Below are 15,531 nucleotides of genomic sequence, written 5' to 3'. Positions count from 1 at the left end.
AGCCTGGAACACAGCCCTGTGAGGAGAGGCTGAGGGAGCTGGGGGTGTTTAGTCTGGAGAAGAAGAGGCTCAGGGGGGGACCTCATTGCTGTCTACAACTACCTGAAGGGAGGCTGTAGCCAGGTGAGGCTTAGTCTCTCCTCCCAAGCAACAGAAGAAGGGGATACAGTCTCAAGTTGTGCTGGGGGAGAACTAGGCTGGATGTTAGGAGGAAGTTCCTGGCAGAGAGAGTGATTGGCATTGGAATGGGCTGCCCAGGGAGGTGGTGGAGTCACCGTCCATGGAGGCATTCAAGTAAAGCCTGGATGAGGCACTTAGTGCCATAGTTGATTGGACAGAGCTGGGTGCTAGGTTGGCCTGGATGATCTTGGAGGTCTCTTCCAACCTGGTTGATTCTATGATTCTATGAAAGAGTAAAATACCAATCTTATTAACGTAGAAAATATATGAGAGAGTAAAAAATTAATCCTATTAATGTAATCATGGGAAAGAGCTCACATTTTGATTCACCCACAAAGAACTTGCCATGCTTCTGCTCATCAGAGCTGCATTTTAATATGCTGAAAATCATAAATAAGGAGGAACATATGCTGAAATGCATTTTAATGCCAGTACATTCTATTACTGAGGAGGTAAACATATCATGTAAACTATATATGTGTAAGAAAAAGCCTAACTGGACATTTAATAGTGCAGACATACAGTGAGACCAAACAGGAACTGAGAATCAGCTGATGGAAACAACTCCAAAAGTTAGAATATTACATTTCAGTACTGCAATTCCTTCACTGAGAAAACCAAAAGGTGAAGATCACCAGATAGATCAAACTCTCTTAATTTCTTTTACACAACTACTGGGGGAAAGGCATAAAACTGTAAATTTTTTTTTATGCTTTGGGTTTGCACATGTAAAATAATACAAAATTCATGAAGGTGCAGAAAATACACTGAAGCATCCCAAAGAATTTTAAATGTCTGTGATAGATCAGGAGGAATATTGGAATGACTGAAATGACTAGAAGTTTTTAAAGAGTGATTTCCAGATCAAAGAGCAGAGTTTGCAAATCTCTTTCCACCTAAGCAAACCCCCATCTGAAACCAACTGGAGTAGTCTCAGGAGCATACACTGCATGCCTGGTAGGCACCATGCCAGAGTCAATGCTACGTTCATCCTGGACTCATGTCCCTCATTTCAGAATCACAGAATTAACCTGGTTGGGAAAGACCTTAGAGATCATGAAGTCCAATCTATTACCTAATGTACTCCAATTAACTAAACCATGGCACTAAGTGCCTCATCCAGTCTCCAAATTTGATGTGTGCTGTGTTGACCACTTAACTTTTCTGAGATGCACTGATGATAAAACTGACAATACCTTGAGATGGCATAGAAAGACAATAAGGAATGTACTGGATTCAGAGGAGCAATATCCAAAATGTTACAGGGAAGTTACAAAATCCTGACTGACCTAACTAAATTTACACCAACATGTACAAGTCAGGAATTAAAACTCTTTGAAAAGGTCACTGTTTGTTCATCAGACTCTTTCTAGAGCTTGCTTCTTGACATGCTTTACATGCCCAAATGAAATGTCACTTGTGAAAATGCCTACAAGAGGAGAAACTCCTTCTGACTCCATTTCTGTGGTAAATAGTTGCAAAACAATTTAATGTGCAAAAGTCAGAGGAGGGATTGTTGCCAAGCTTTTGAAATCAGGTACACTTTCTTTGAGGGACATTTGTTGGAGGGACAAACAAGGCACAATTTCATCATACAAGAACTGGCAACAAGTGATATTTAAACAAATAAATAAAAAAGAGGACACTAAATGGTAATTTTATTCCTGAAAAACCTGAGATAAGAAAGCATGTGAGAAATGATAAAATTACCTTTCAAAAGCCTTGCCTTACCTTCCCAGGATGAAAAGAGAAGGGAGGAGGAAGGAAGGGGCAGGAGAGGAGGGGGAAAACCAGGAGGACTGAAAAACATTAGATATAAACTGAGTTTATGATGTTTCAACCACAGTTACTAAAAGCTGCTTTAAGTAGTGTCAGTGGCTGCTTTATCAGAGCCTTCCATGTGAGAAGGGACAATTCAAAACTCCTGATCAAGCAAAGTGTTCAGCCACAAACTCAGGTACTTAGGCTCAGTGGTACAACTCATATGCCTCATTACACACACCCTTATGTACTTTTTTTCAGCTAGGGCCCAAACACAGCACTGCTAAACATATTGAGCTGTTGGATCACAGACTGCTATAGATCGTCCTGGAGTCTCCCTGTGAATTGCTTTTCCCTCGCTGGACTAGGTATAAAGAAAGGCAAAGAAAGTCTGTCTGCTTATGCACCTGGCACACATTCCTCTATCCATGGAGACAAAGTATCAGAAAGGAAAAAAGGAGCATTTTTCAGTGACCCTGACACTTGATACTGATGCAAAAAAAATGAAAGGCATGACAGCCTTTGAAGCCCAAAGCATGAAGTTTCTTTATATTTCCTATGATTTAATATCTCTCTCTCCTCCACATGCAGCAGATTCTTTTACAGGCGCTCTTGTATATGGGCCAACAGTGCTTCAGCAATGTCTCTGATGACACAGGGGAAACTTTCTAACCACAGGATCATTTGCAGCATTACACATTTATTTTAACCCCAGCCCCCAAAGGCATTTTTTTTCTGGATTAAATAAATGATTCTTTTCATTTTTTATGAATAGAAATGAAAATAGATTTGATGAATTAGAATAGACAGAGAATCAAAAGCTTTAGGTTTGTATGGCATCTGTTGTAAAAACTGGCTTCCAGCTTTCACTCAGTCTAAACAGATAAAATACATCAGTGACTCTGGAAAAAAAAACCACTCATAGTATGTTTAACCAGGCTTGTAGATTGGTAGCTTGGTACAGGTTGCTCACTTTACAAGCATCAAAAAAAAATTGAGGGGAAGAGAAATCTGATTTCTGGAAGATTTTGGTGTACAAATCTCTATGATTTAATTGCTGCATGCACTATAGACCAAAGGAGTATTTTTTGATCGTGACATTAATTGAATGGACAAATGTCTGATCTATACACTCCAGTACAGTAAATAAAGCATTTAAAATGCACATGCAGTTGTTTAAGAAGTATTTGGAAAGTCAGGTCTTCTCTCTACAGTCTGCCATCCTTGCCATGAGGGGCTCTAGAGGAGGACAGTACCGCACAGAATAAAAGATAACTCTGGGTTCCTGCCTGTAAGGCCCAATCGCTGCATGGTTTGCCACATCAACCCAGTTTTCATACCAGCTCTCTAACTCTCATCCTGACCAATATAAGCCTGAAAGGCAGTTCAGTTTGAACATGAGCTAACCTGTCCACCACTTCATCATCAAAGTCTAACCATCATGACAAAGTATAAAAAAGAGCATATGCTGCTTTACAGCCCTCTACAAATTTAAAGATAAAAAAACTCCTGCTGACTTCAAGAGGCTTCAGATCTAGCCCCCAGTGGAATAATCTGAGTCTATTTTTCAAGAGACTTGAAATATCAAATATCATCTGATTATTCAGGCTTGAGTCTGCTCTCACAAAGGGTATGCAGGCTATTGGGCTACAGCTGCAAAAGGCTGACGGTGGCATGGCAGTGCAAGGAGAAGCCACACGGCACTCTAGGGGCTGTAAATGCAGCATGGCATCGCCCAGGGAGCCAGCCTGCCCCTGGGTCTCCTCTGGTGGGTGTGAAAGCAGAACCTGACCCACTCACAGCTGAAAATCTCCAGGTTGCCTACACAGGTGCCCGCATTTGTACTATTTGCAACCAAACACTTGACATCCATCTGACAGGCTGAGGAGAATGGGCGTTGCGCCTCGCAGCCTCAAAGGTGAGCACAATGCTGCCTGCGTACCGCAGACCTGGGACATCAATGTTTAACCCTGCCGTAAAGCTCTTCCCTGAGAAAGTAGTGTGTGCTTTCAGCTCAATTGCTACAGCCCAAAGCCAGGCTCCAGCCTGAGGACTGAGGCAATAAAACGGCTTTGTCTGACAAACCACCACCAGAGATTTGCTGGTGCTGTTACTCAGAGTGCAAAATCCCAAGCGCATTCAGAAGCCTCCTTTAAGGAATTAGCGCTTGCTTGCTTTGCCATCCAAAGAGTGTTTACAGAAGCCAAAACAGCCATGCTTGCTGTCCACTGTGCAAAGAGGTGATGACATCCAGAAGACAGGTCACAAGTCTGAGTTTATAGTCATTACACTTACGTTGGTATGTCTTTTCATCCACTCATGATGGATGATCTTATGACCCCACAACTTTACAACCTCCCACTCTCCGGGCTTCATAGCACCTCTCCACTCCAGGTTAATCATTTCTCTGCCATTATCTGCCAAGAGTTCTTATCTCTTTTGCTGTCACTTTATAACAGGCTCCTCTTATCAAGCTGTACAAAACCACGTGACAGCGGCAAACCTATCACAAGTTCCAATTCTTCTGATTAGAGAGTATCATGAAACGGGATCCACGGTTTACAGCAGGTCACTAAATGCTGGAAAAAGTACAGAGTCCACTCAAAGACATGCTTGTTACTTTCTGAAATCTTGGATCATTTTTTTTTTTGTTGTTGTTGTTCACCACGCTGACTTTCACTGAAGGTTATTATAGCCTGGGTCTCAAGGCCAGAAAAGTTTACAGGCTGCACCTCTTTTGTACTCAATGCTGTACACCTTGCACCTGAGGGAACTGTATACTTACACCTAATAATGTCTTCTGGCTCCCACACAGCTATCATACAGGAATCTATAAAACATGGACTTACATCAGCTGGTAAGTAACAATTCTCTGTTTTGAAGGCTGCATAAATAATAGACTTGGGGCTAGCCAAAGTGGAAAAAAAATTGCTACAGTCGGGCAAGGAGACAGAACTGATTAATTTGCACATGTAACTAGATTAAAACTTTACAATCCAACATGAAAATGTAAGGAAACAGCTGGTGATTCAGTGAATAACATTTTTTCCAGAGGTATTGCAATTATGAAATATGTAATCAGACAATTGATGGTATCTTTACCTACTACATTTGCCAACAAGTGCAAAATTGTGTATATATGCTTAAATACCTCTGCAAAAATTAGATTTAAATTGCTTCTGCCCAGACTATTCTTGTTGAAGAAAACCTCAGGGGTGTTTTCAGATCTTTTCTGTAATACACATGCAAATGTGTAGCTAAAAAAATGCAAACAGATCATCATCATGTAGTAGTGGGCTGGGTAGTACAAGTTGGTTGAGGCATTAGAGCAGCAAAGAAGTGGATACTTTCAATAGCATATGGAAGCAGCACCCTCTCCCCATCAAAAACCCAGGAGGTGCAGGTTGCTCTGGCTTGCAGGTGTGAGGGGCACGGCTAGCTGTCCCAGGATGCCAGGGCTGCAGTGGCTGAAACAGAACCCCAGTAACTGCTTCTTGCCACCACCTCTCTACCTTTCTCCTCACAATTCCTACCTCAGATCATTCTGCCTCTCACCAGACACCGGGAACAAAGTGGGGCAATAGTCTTTGGTGGGGCAATAGCATCCCCTGCCTCAAAAGTCTGTGCTCAGGTCAGGGTCAGGGTTGAAGAGGACTGGAGAAGGTTTGCCAAGGGAAACCTCTCCTTCACAGAGCAGAAGGCACTTCTTAAGCTAGCCCAGCAGCACTGTAGGTTCCATGTTCCAGGACTTTGCAAGGCTGCACCTCAGGCAGGAGTTTATGGCAAGGATGAAAGAAGGGAGCTTTGGACCATGTGTGGGAACCAGGGCTCACTCTCCTCTTCTTGCCCAGAAAGTGCGTCATCACATGGCAGGCAAGGCACTTACTCCAGCACTGGGTGTGGTATGGGCACCTTGCCATCATACGATGGTGGGGATGGAGGGTGCAGCAACAGCTGCAGGAAATAGCCTCAAACATAGCTGAAACCTTATCTTCATCTCCTGGGTGAGGCTGCTGCTTCTCCCGTGGAAGGCAAGGGTGCCCAGAGGAAGGTCTCCCACCTGGCTATATCCACAGTATGTGGCACTCAGGAGCTCCTTTCTCACCCTCTTCACCTGCTCTACACCTGCCACACAAGAACTATACCCAATACTGTAGCAAAGTTTGCTGGGCTGCAAATAGATTCCCCAGGATTAATGTCCCATGGATAACACCACCAGGTCCATGACTGCCTGATTCCTGGCCAGCTGCGCTTGGTACCAGCCCCTCTCTGGAGTTGGCTCCTGGTGCCTCTCCTCAGAGGGAGCCATCAGGTCCCTTCAGCAGTGTTATTAGAATATCCCATCCACAACAGCCAGAGGGCACAGGGTGCTCCCAGGCTGTTGGGCATGGCTGTGACCAGCATCAGGCCATATCTAGGCCAGGAGGACTGATACAAGTGAAGACCTCTGGTGTGTCTCTACAAGTGTGAGATGGGTCTCCCTCTCTTGGCCTTGCTCTGACTTTTCCCTCTTTCTGTCTGCCTAGGGGGAACAGAAAGGTGCTGGAGGAGCTTTTGGTCCTCTCTTCTCAGTCTTCAGCATGGGTTAGAATCGTAGAATCAACCAGGTTGGAAGAGACCTCCAAGATCATCCAGGCCAACCTAGCACCCAGACCTAGCCAGTCAACTAGATCATGGCACTAAGTGCCTCATCCAGGCTTTTCCTGAACACCACTAGGGATGGTGCCTCCACCACCTCCCTGGGCAGCCCATTCCAATGGCAAATCACTCTCTCTGTGAAGAACTTCTTCCTAACAGCCAGCCTATACTTCCCCCAGCACAACTTCAGACTGTGTCCCCTTGTTCTGTTGCTGGTTGCCTGAGAGAAGAGGCCAACCCCCACCTAGCTACAATGTCCCTTCAGGTAGTTGTAGACAGCAATGAGGTCTGCCCTGAGCCTCCTCTTCTCCAGGCTAAACAACCCCAGCTCCCTCAGCCTCTCCTCATAGGGTTTGTGTTCCAGGCCTTTCACCAGCTTTGTCGCCCTTCTCTGAACACTCTCCAGCACCTCAACATCTCTCTTGAATGCGTTAGTGAAATATATTTCCTATATCTGAAGCATGATCACTCAGATAAGGCTTATGAGTGTGAAAGAATACAACCCAAGGAGAAAGGAAAATAAGACACTCTTAGCTGTTATATTCAGATCATCTAAGAGCCATTTTCATGGTTTCCAAAAGACTGGCAGGTCTAGATTCCCTAAATCGTGTGGATACAAAAAAGAGGTTGGTGGGAGACATAAGTTAGAAGAGCACTCTCGTCACCATACATCCAAAATGCAACTATACTTGTGCTGTATCATGGATATATCAGAACAGATTTGCAAAGCATGTCCCTGAAAAAGCAGGTTCAAATCCTGTGTGCTCTGGGTCAAGGGAGGATTCTGCACAGTCATTGCACAGTCAGAGCCCAGGGTGGCATCTCTGAAGTGTACATGTAACTCAGCACTGTAAACTGATCACCACATATCTGTGAGGGTTAAATGTAACCAGCATCACCCTGAGAGCCTCTGCTTGGAGGTGAGGGAATCAAATAGAAAGGAGTTGGATTCTCTTCTTATTTCCACTTAATTCTTTGGAAGGAAAAGCTGTCTTCTAATGATATAAAAACAATTAGCAGCAGGGCCAAGTGTTCTTCAGACTAAATCCCATTCCTGGACTCCTATTCTTGTCCAGTCCTTCTCAGTGCCTCCTATCACTTTTTTTTCTCTAATCTAAGTCAGAGCAGGTGGGCTTGCAAGGACTGGCCACGGCCTCCAAAAGCCACCTGCCCCTCACACCAGGGGCACTTGCTGCTTCCCACCACAGGACGAGAGGTGCCCTTGTCAGGAAGCATCTGCTTTGCAAAGATGGATCCAGTTCATTCACTAGGCTGAGGATAAGTTAGGTTTCAGTATAAACCAATGAGATGTCACAGCAAGAGTGACTTAACTTTCTCCCAGCAAGCAGGACCTCCTCTAGGTGCCATGAATGCAAATCAGACTCCATCAATGTAAATAGCAATGGGTCTATCCCTTGGAGAACAAACATAACCAACCTGAAGGTACAGTGTAAGCGGCCACTACCTGTTGTTCACACTTGTTTTTAGGTCTACAGTCATATAATCAAAGAAGAAGCTGAAATTTACAAAATCTTATATGCCATAAATCCTTATATGCCATAAGAAGAACATCACAAGGACTCCCAAAAACTTTTATGGAAGTGTAATCATTTCCTTCCAACCAGATTCTGGAACAACACAATGCTACTTGATGAGCTTTACTTTCTCCTCTAACCAGCTTCTTGTCTTGGCATCCTCAGGGGCAATATAGAATTTTTATAAGAATTAGCTATGATTATTTAACAGAAATAACTGCTTCATTAACTTGAAAAAATTATTAGCTAACAGGGAAAAGAATCCACTTGTAGTTTCTCACTGCAAATTTTTTCAGCTTGTGCAATTCTTATTGCCACCTTAATTTTAATGCATGTCCTCAGGCAGTTTATAGTATTATAATTAATGTTCTTGAGTTTGGTAAGGTTTGGTTGGTTGGTGCATAATTATTCTTCTTGTTGTTGTTTCTATTATTGCTATTCTAGCTACTATTACTATTATTACTATATTATTATATACTAATACAGCAAACACTGTGTTTAAAATTTTGAATTAGGATATTGGGTAGCAATGATGCAGGCAAAGCTTCCCCAGGAGTGATCACTTTCTGTTGTCTGAGGACTGTGACTGCAAAGCATGAACTTTGGCTGCTATTTTTTCCTCAATCAATTTTATTCCCCTATTATTAAATACTTTTCCCGTAGTTATACGGCAAATGAGCTCTATACAAAAAGGGCTGTATTTGCATTTACACCTGCTTTTCCAACAAGTCTGGTTTTAAACACCCAAATATGTGAGACAAAGTAACAATGATGATGCCTATGGTCTCCAGAGAGAAACCTTCAATGCTGACAAAACGCCTCCAGCCACTCGTCCGTGTGGGTAATTTAAAGGTCAGCTCTCAAACTTGTCTTTATGTAGGGTGAAAGAGAAGAATTACTTGCAGCAGGAGTTGTGTTTGGCTGCTTTGTAGGCAAAACCGTTAAAACTTCTTAAGCCAGACTATCAATGTCTAGAGTTTACTCACATATTACACAAGTACATTATATATACTACACCGATAAGCAACCTTAGATGTTAATGCATTCTTACATGCAATGAACAGGCATGCAGATGTACAATCCTTGTCAAGATTTCTCAGTGTAAGTTATGTCTAGTTTATCTTCTCATGGTTTCTTTTATGATCTTATGCTTATGTGTGGAGAAATCTTACGTGATTTTTATACACACACACACATATATGTGAGCTTAAACTTTTTTTTCATTATAATGATCAGCTATTGCATTATTTTTAAACTTTCCGAGCTTCAAAACGTAATTATTGGAGGGGAAGAGGAAGAAGCAAACCTAAAACATTTTTTTTCCACCAACAGATCAAGGTCAGTTGCTTCAGCAAAAGAAATTTCATTTTTAAGCCTGTCTGTGTAGGATAGAAATCAATTATCTCTTATGGCACGGAGACGGGTGCTCAGCCCTGACAGGAACCTTGCTTCATACACAAATATATTTGAAGTTCTATTTGCAGACCAAGCTCTAGCTTTTTTAACTAGATGTTCCACACAAAAGGGCAGCACAGACAGAAACAAAAGCGCCGCGTCGGAAAAGTAAATAACTCTCAGTGCTGGGGAAGGGGCTCTGGGTTCACTGCAGCGGAGCCGGCTTTCGGCCCGGCCCCGCGGTGGCTCCGTCGGCAGCACGGAGCCGAGCAGAGCAGGCCCTGTGTTTCTAGCCTCCCGGCAGGGAGAATTGCACATCACCCCCGGCAGCGGGCAAGGGCGATCAGAGCGGGGCACGTTTTCCTGTCGCACTGTTAGCGGCAACAGGTCCAAGCAGTGCGGAGCCAGGCGGCGTTTTACCTGGGTAACTCATCTAACATAACGGAAGGGGAGGGGAATCTCGCAGTGTTCTTGATGCAAAACTCGATCTTTAAGCGCCCGCTGCTCAGCCAAGGCTGCGGTTCGCGGCTGCTGCTGCTGCTGCTACTAACGATCCAGGGAACCCCTCCCGCGGGCTGTGGGCAGGGCTCGCCGCCAGGGGTGTCTCAGTTTTCGCACCTTCCCGCGGCCTCAGCACTGCCACACCTTCGGTGTGTTTCGCAAAATCTCCGGCGGAGAGCTGCCCTGCAGCACGAAATCACTCGCCATCCCTGCCCACAGGCGTGCCGATTCCCGGTTAGGCGGGAGCGGCGATGGGCACCGGGGAACGGTGGCAATCCGCGCCCTGGGCCGTGCGGGCCGCAGCCGACAGCGGCAGGACGAGGTGCAGGGTTACGACAGCTCACCGATGACTCACTTAGCAATAAAGACAATCACAGCGGTGCTCTGCCACCCACTTGGCTCTGCTCGCTCCTCACTGCGGAGCCCTCCCCAGATTCGCATCCCGCTGCTGCCAGGTGTTCAGAAGCAGCAGTGCATTCCAGGGAGCGGGGCCGGGCTTGAAAATTAGCTTCCCGGTCAATACTTGACTGTTTCGAAATAGTTCTCTTTTTGCGGACCAAAGAGGATCGACATTTCCGTAAGGCAGAAGAGAATGATTTGCAGCAAGAAAAAGAAAAACAGGCGATAGGCTTTGGAAAGCGATCTTCTGCGGTGTGCTGGTGACTGCGGGAACTATTTCAGCCTGAAGCACGCACTCTATCACCCTGACAGTGGACCAAAAAAAAAGATACCCCCCAAAAAAGTATATCTTTGTCTTTAAGCTTTTAGTTTTCCGTTCTGTAGAGGGGACGGTTTACTTTAAAAAGCCTGAGTTGAAGGCACCAGCAGACTCCGCACAAATTATTTCCTAGGAAATTCTTTGGCAAAGTGATGAGCGGACCCGCTTGTCTATGGGACTTAGAAGGTTCCGAGGCACTGTTCTATTCATTTTGGGGGGGCGATCTGTTCATTGAAGGGAAGAGAAAATGGAGAGGAGAGGGAGAGGGAGAGACGGAGAGGGGGAGGGAGAGAGGGAAAAGGAGAGGGAGAGGGAAGGGGGGAAGGAGAGAGAGAGAAGGAGAGGGAGAGGGGGAGGGTGAGGAAGAGAGGGAGAGAGGGAGAGGGGGGGAAAAAAAGACTAGAACAAAGCCAGTACTGGACACACTTTTCCTGTTGCAAACAATCTCGTAAAGTTGGGCGCGAGTGGTGTATGAGGTGAAGCAGCAAACTCGGGTTATAAACTTGACCAGTTGCAGAGGGGTCCTGTGCCTGCCGCAAACTGCCTTCTCCAGGCTACTTCCCGGGATTGTGCCAGCCTATGCCCAGTGCTGTGTCTCTGCGCCGGGAACAGGCTGCTCGCCGGGGACTCCCTCCCCGCGCCTGACTGAAACCAATGGTTTTCCATGAATGACTGCCCAGAGTGGTCTGAACCGGCGACAAGCGGGAGTGCTCGGCGGGAGAGAAAGGAGGGACAGGATACGGATTTTGCTCCTGAAATACTTCCCTCTAAGACTTGTTGATCGCGTTTGGATTTAGACTTCCCAGTTTCAGTCTCCCATTTATTTATTTATTGCATTTACTTCTGCGAAGTATGTCTTGAGCATTCTCCCAAAAAAGCTCTCTTCCTCTAGTTTGATGGAAAGTGTCCTTCTTCGGGACATTTTTCCAACATAGAACTAGAAGGGATCATGTTTTTTGTTATCCACCCAGCAGATTCTCAAAGTTAGAAATGCCCAACTTACAGAAAAATGTTTTGAAATACGCTCGGGTTCTGTGGCCTCTTTAAACCTCTAAGAAATAGAAGCTTTCCTCTAAATATCATCACACAAGAACCTTGAAAACAAAGAGGTGGAAAAAGCTCCAGATTATTTAAAATTAGATGTGGGATTTTTTAATGTAAATGTACATACATTTAAATAGGGAAGTATAAAGTATTCCAGGTCTTGCTCCTCGTACTAATCAAGGCTGCTGGAGGCTCCCCGAGCCATCATCTTTTATAATTATAATTACACGCGTCAATCAAGACCTTCAGGCAAAGTCAGAACAAGGCAGGCAAACTCAGGAGAGAAATCACATTAAAAAAAAAGAAAAAAAAAAAGATAGAGAGTTTGGAGAACTTGGTAAGGAATGGAGAAGAGATTAGAAGAAAGGGTAATTAAGGTTGCTCAAGGCAATCGTGAGAGTTCGAACTCCATGTTAAATTAAATGTAGCCACAAGGGACCAGGTATCATTTATAATATGTACTGCTCTAAACTGTTACTTCGAAAAGATGTGGATGTGTAATAGCCACGCCAAAGTATTTTCATCCATGACGGTAGCTCGTGGAGTGGCTTTCCGATGTACAGTTTGAACTTGCTCCAGATCCTCTCCAGTGGAATAACATTAAGTCCACAAGTAGGAGAGAAGAGCTCGGGAATCGGGCCTCATCCGAGTGTCTGTGGGGGTGAGCCGGTCCGGGGGGATTCATAGCCGGCCTGGCTCTGGCTACAGTCAGGCCCCCTTTCGCCTGCCCTATCTGGATGCGGGGCTTCTTTTCCCTGCTTTTCGCATAGAACGCGGGCGCCTTTCCCGGAGCAGCCGTAACGACAGCGGCAGTAGAGGGTACCCTGCTGGGGCGTCGCCAAGCGGCGTGACCCGTGCGGTGGTGAGCGGGAAGGAAGGGACCTAGCTCTGTCCCTGACGGAGCCCAGTGGGCTGCAGGACCCAGGTCCAGCAATGCCCTGACGATGTGTACTGAACTTTCCATGGTCTGTTAAAAAAACAACCGAAGCTGCTCTGCTTCTTTTGCGGAAAGGGCTGCGAGAAGCTCCCGAGAGCCTCCCCCACGATCCTGCGGCCATACGTCGGGCCAGCAATAGGCTGAAGTGGCCCGGCTTCAGTCTGCAAAGGCCGCAGGGCCGTGGTCCTGCCACGCCTCGCAGATGCCTGTCCCGTAGCCCCGAGCCCTTCTCGGCATGCTCTCAGGGCAGCGGAGAGGAGTCGCCGCTGCGCCGCGGCCGTCGCTGAGCCCCTCGGGCTACACGGCGACGCCTGCGAGAGGGGATGTTCATAACTAATGTATCTGGGAATAACTTCGCAAGGGCACGGACGAGGTCTCAATCCAAGCTGCCTAGAGACGAAGGCATTCCCTGGGGATGGTTTTGAGCCTCTCCGTCGTAGCCGCTCCCGCAGCTCGCACTGTTGTACGCTAAAACTTAAACCGTCAGCGAACCGCTAAACTGTGAAATTCTAACTTAAATAACGTGTTGATGCAGACCAAGACTTCGCCTGCTCGCCCTCCTGTCGGGGGGAGGAATGGTGAAAAGCGGGGAATGGAAGGAACCCGAGAGGTCCGAGCACTGAGTTCGTGCCCAAAATGTTAAAACCTGCGCACAGAGGAGGAAGGAAAGAGGCATTTCCTACTCCAGTGGTGCGGGGCTGGCTCGAGAACTGCACTGAATTTAGCAAAGGTCTCCTACAGTTACCAAATGTGGAAAATTGGAACTGTTTAGGAAAGACCACAGCCGTGTCCTCTCTCTGCACTTGGAAGGGTTCTCCCACCGCTGGTCATTTTGCGACCATCACAAATGTTTAATAAGTTACAACAAGTATCAGTTTTCAGAAACTCCCAACCGATGGGAAATGCTACACCGCGCACCGGGGACAGTTCCGCGCCTCACTTTCAATCGGAAGCAGTTTCCATCGTCAAGTATTTTCAGCTCTTACTCTACACAAACGGAGACTAAAGCGTTAGGGGAGTAGGGGCAGCCGAACGCTCAGGCGGGGGGCTCGGATGCTTTCGAAGGTGCGAATATCATTGATCCCACACCCGCAACCCTCAGCGCCGCCGTTGGAGCGGCGCGGGCTTTTTCGGATGCTCCCGGCGTGGGAGGGTCGAAAGGGCGAGGGGGGGTGGGCAGACTGAGACGGCTCCGTTCCCCACCGTCCCCGAACCCCCTGCAGCTCCGCGGAGCCGCCTAGCTCTCGCCACGGAAGCACTCGCTTGCGAGAAACGAGTTCTTTGGGACAACTTGGAAACGAGAACCGCTCACTGCACCGTGATCCGGGGACGGGAGGTTCTTGCCCTGGTTCTGCCAGGGCAATGGCTTTTGTGCAAACGATGCAACTAGCACCGACAGATTTCGCAAGAAGTTTAGGGGAGGGAGAACAAAAGCACTTGGAAAGGTACAGCGAGCGCCCGCTCGCTTTTCTCAGGCTCTAGGGCTGCGTGGCTGCAACGTGGCCCCAGGGGCTGGGGGTCTGCAAGCACAGGGGGTTCCGCTGTCTACCCTGCCAGCCTGGGGGAAAGGCGAAGGCCGCCGGTCCCGCAATCGCAGCTGGCGGAGCGCTGGGATCGCTCTGCCCGCCCCAAGGGAGCTGGAACGGGGCTGCCCGCCGGCAAGGAGGCACACTATGGGAGAGGGGCCCGCTGGGCTCAGCTGGAGTGGGGAGGGGTGGCCGCAGCCCAGACCTCGCAACGCGGCTTAACAACTGGACAGGGGCTGAGCGCGCTGGTCAAGTGTATGTTCCTATGCGCCTCTGTGTATGGTGCGTGTGTGTGTGTACGGGAGGTGTTGCTCATCCCGCCTCTGCCTTATTGGCTGCAAGGGCGGTGTCGCCCCCCCACCCCCCTTCGCCGGAGCCCCCCGCGCCCTGCAGTCCCCGGGCACCAGGAGCGCCTCCCCGCGGGCCCGGGGCTAGAGGTCCCGACTCGGCAGTTCCACACTTGTGGCGGGGGGTAGAGGGGGAGGAGGAGCAGGAGGGAGGAAGGGGGGAGGGGGCGGGGGTGGGAACCCTGTCCAGCAGCACCAGCGGCGGCAGAGCGCTCCTGTGCACTGTGCCGCTCCGCATGGATCGGGGCGCCGGGCTGCCGCCGCGCTGAGCCCCGAGCGGAGCTGCTGCGGGCTCGCGGGCTTCCACCTTCATCCCCGGCACCCTCCGGTCTTCCTCCTCCTCCTCTCCTCTCCGCCCCCGACGCCTGCAACCCGACTATCGCTCCGCGGCTCCCCCAAGCCGCGGGCACCGGGCGGCTCTTCTCGGCGGCCGGGTCCGCTCGGTGCTCCTGCTGCAGCAGGGCAAGGGCTGGCGTGGAGCAGGGGGAGGGAAGAGGAGGAGGAGGAGGAAGAGGCAGCGGTCGCCGAGCGCCCCTTGCTCCAGCTAAATCTGTGCTGCCGTGTTCAGGTGCTGGTGTCGCGGACGGACACGGAGCCCCCTCCCCGGCCCGCAGCCGCCTTGTCATGCTGCCCAAAGTGGAGACGGAGGCCCTGGGACTCGCCCGGTCGAATGGGGAACAGGGGCAGATGCCAGAAAACATGCAAGGTAAGGGGGGAAAAGCACGGCGCTCCCCCTCCGCGCACACTCGGCCCCCCTCTCGGCAAACTGCCCCTTCGTCCTGCCAAAAAAAAGTTTACGGCTGCTGCCTGCGAGCTCCCCGCGCCGCCGCCCGCTCCGCGCCTCTGCCTTCGCGGGCCAACTTCCAGCGTGGCTCAGGCGGGCACCGTGGACCGGGGAACCAGCGCCGAGGCGACGGCAAGGCCTCTGCGAGGAGGCGCAACTACGGTT

General features: G+C 48.4%; 1 protein-coding gene across 1 annotated transcript in view; it reads left to right on the top strand.

The window, feature by feature from the left end:
• Positions 1-15,191: 15,191 nt before the first annotated feature.
• The window catches only part of NR5A2 (nuclear receptor subfamily 5 group A member 2), a 95,009-nt gene continuing 94,669 nt past the window's right edge, over positions 15,192-15,531 (top strand). Inside the window, exon 1 of the mRNA XM_064148276.1 lies at positions 15,192-15,288. Coding sequence (XP_064004346.1) covers positions 15,207-15,288 — 82 coding nt within the window. The 5' untranslated portion in view covers positions 15,192-15,206. The remainder of the gene's footprint in view (positions 15,289-15,531) is intronic.

The sequence above is a fragment of the Pogoniulus pusillus genome, chromosome 8, assembly GCF_015220805.1.
Source record: "Pogoniulus pusillus isolate bPogPus1 chromosome 8, bPogPus1.pri, whole genome shotgun sequence".
In the NCBI taxonomy this organism is placed as follows: Eukaryota; Metazoa; Chordata; class Aves; order Piciformes; family Lybiidae; genus Pogoniulus; species Pogoniulus pusillus.
Note: the sequence above shows the minus strand (reverse complement) of the source record. Positions and strands in the feature narration are given on the sequence as shown.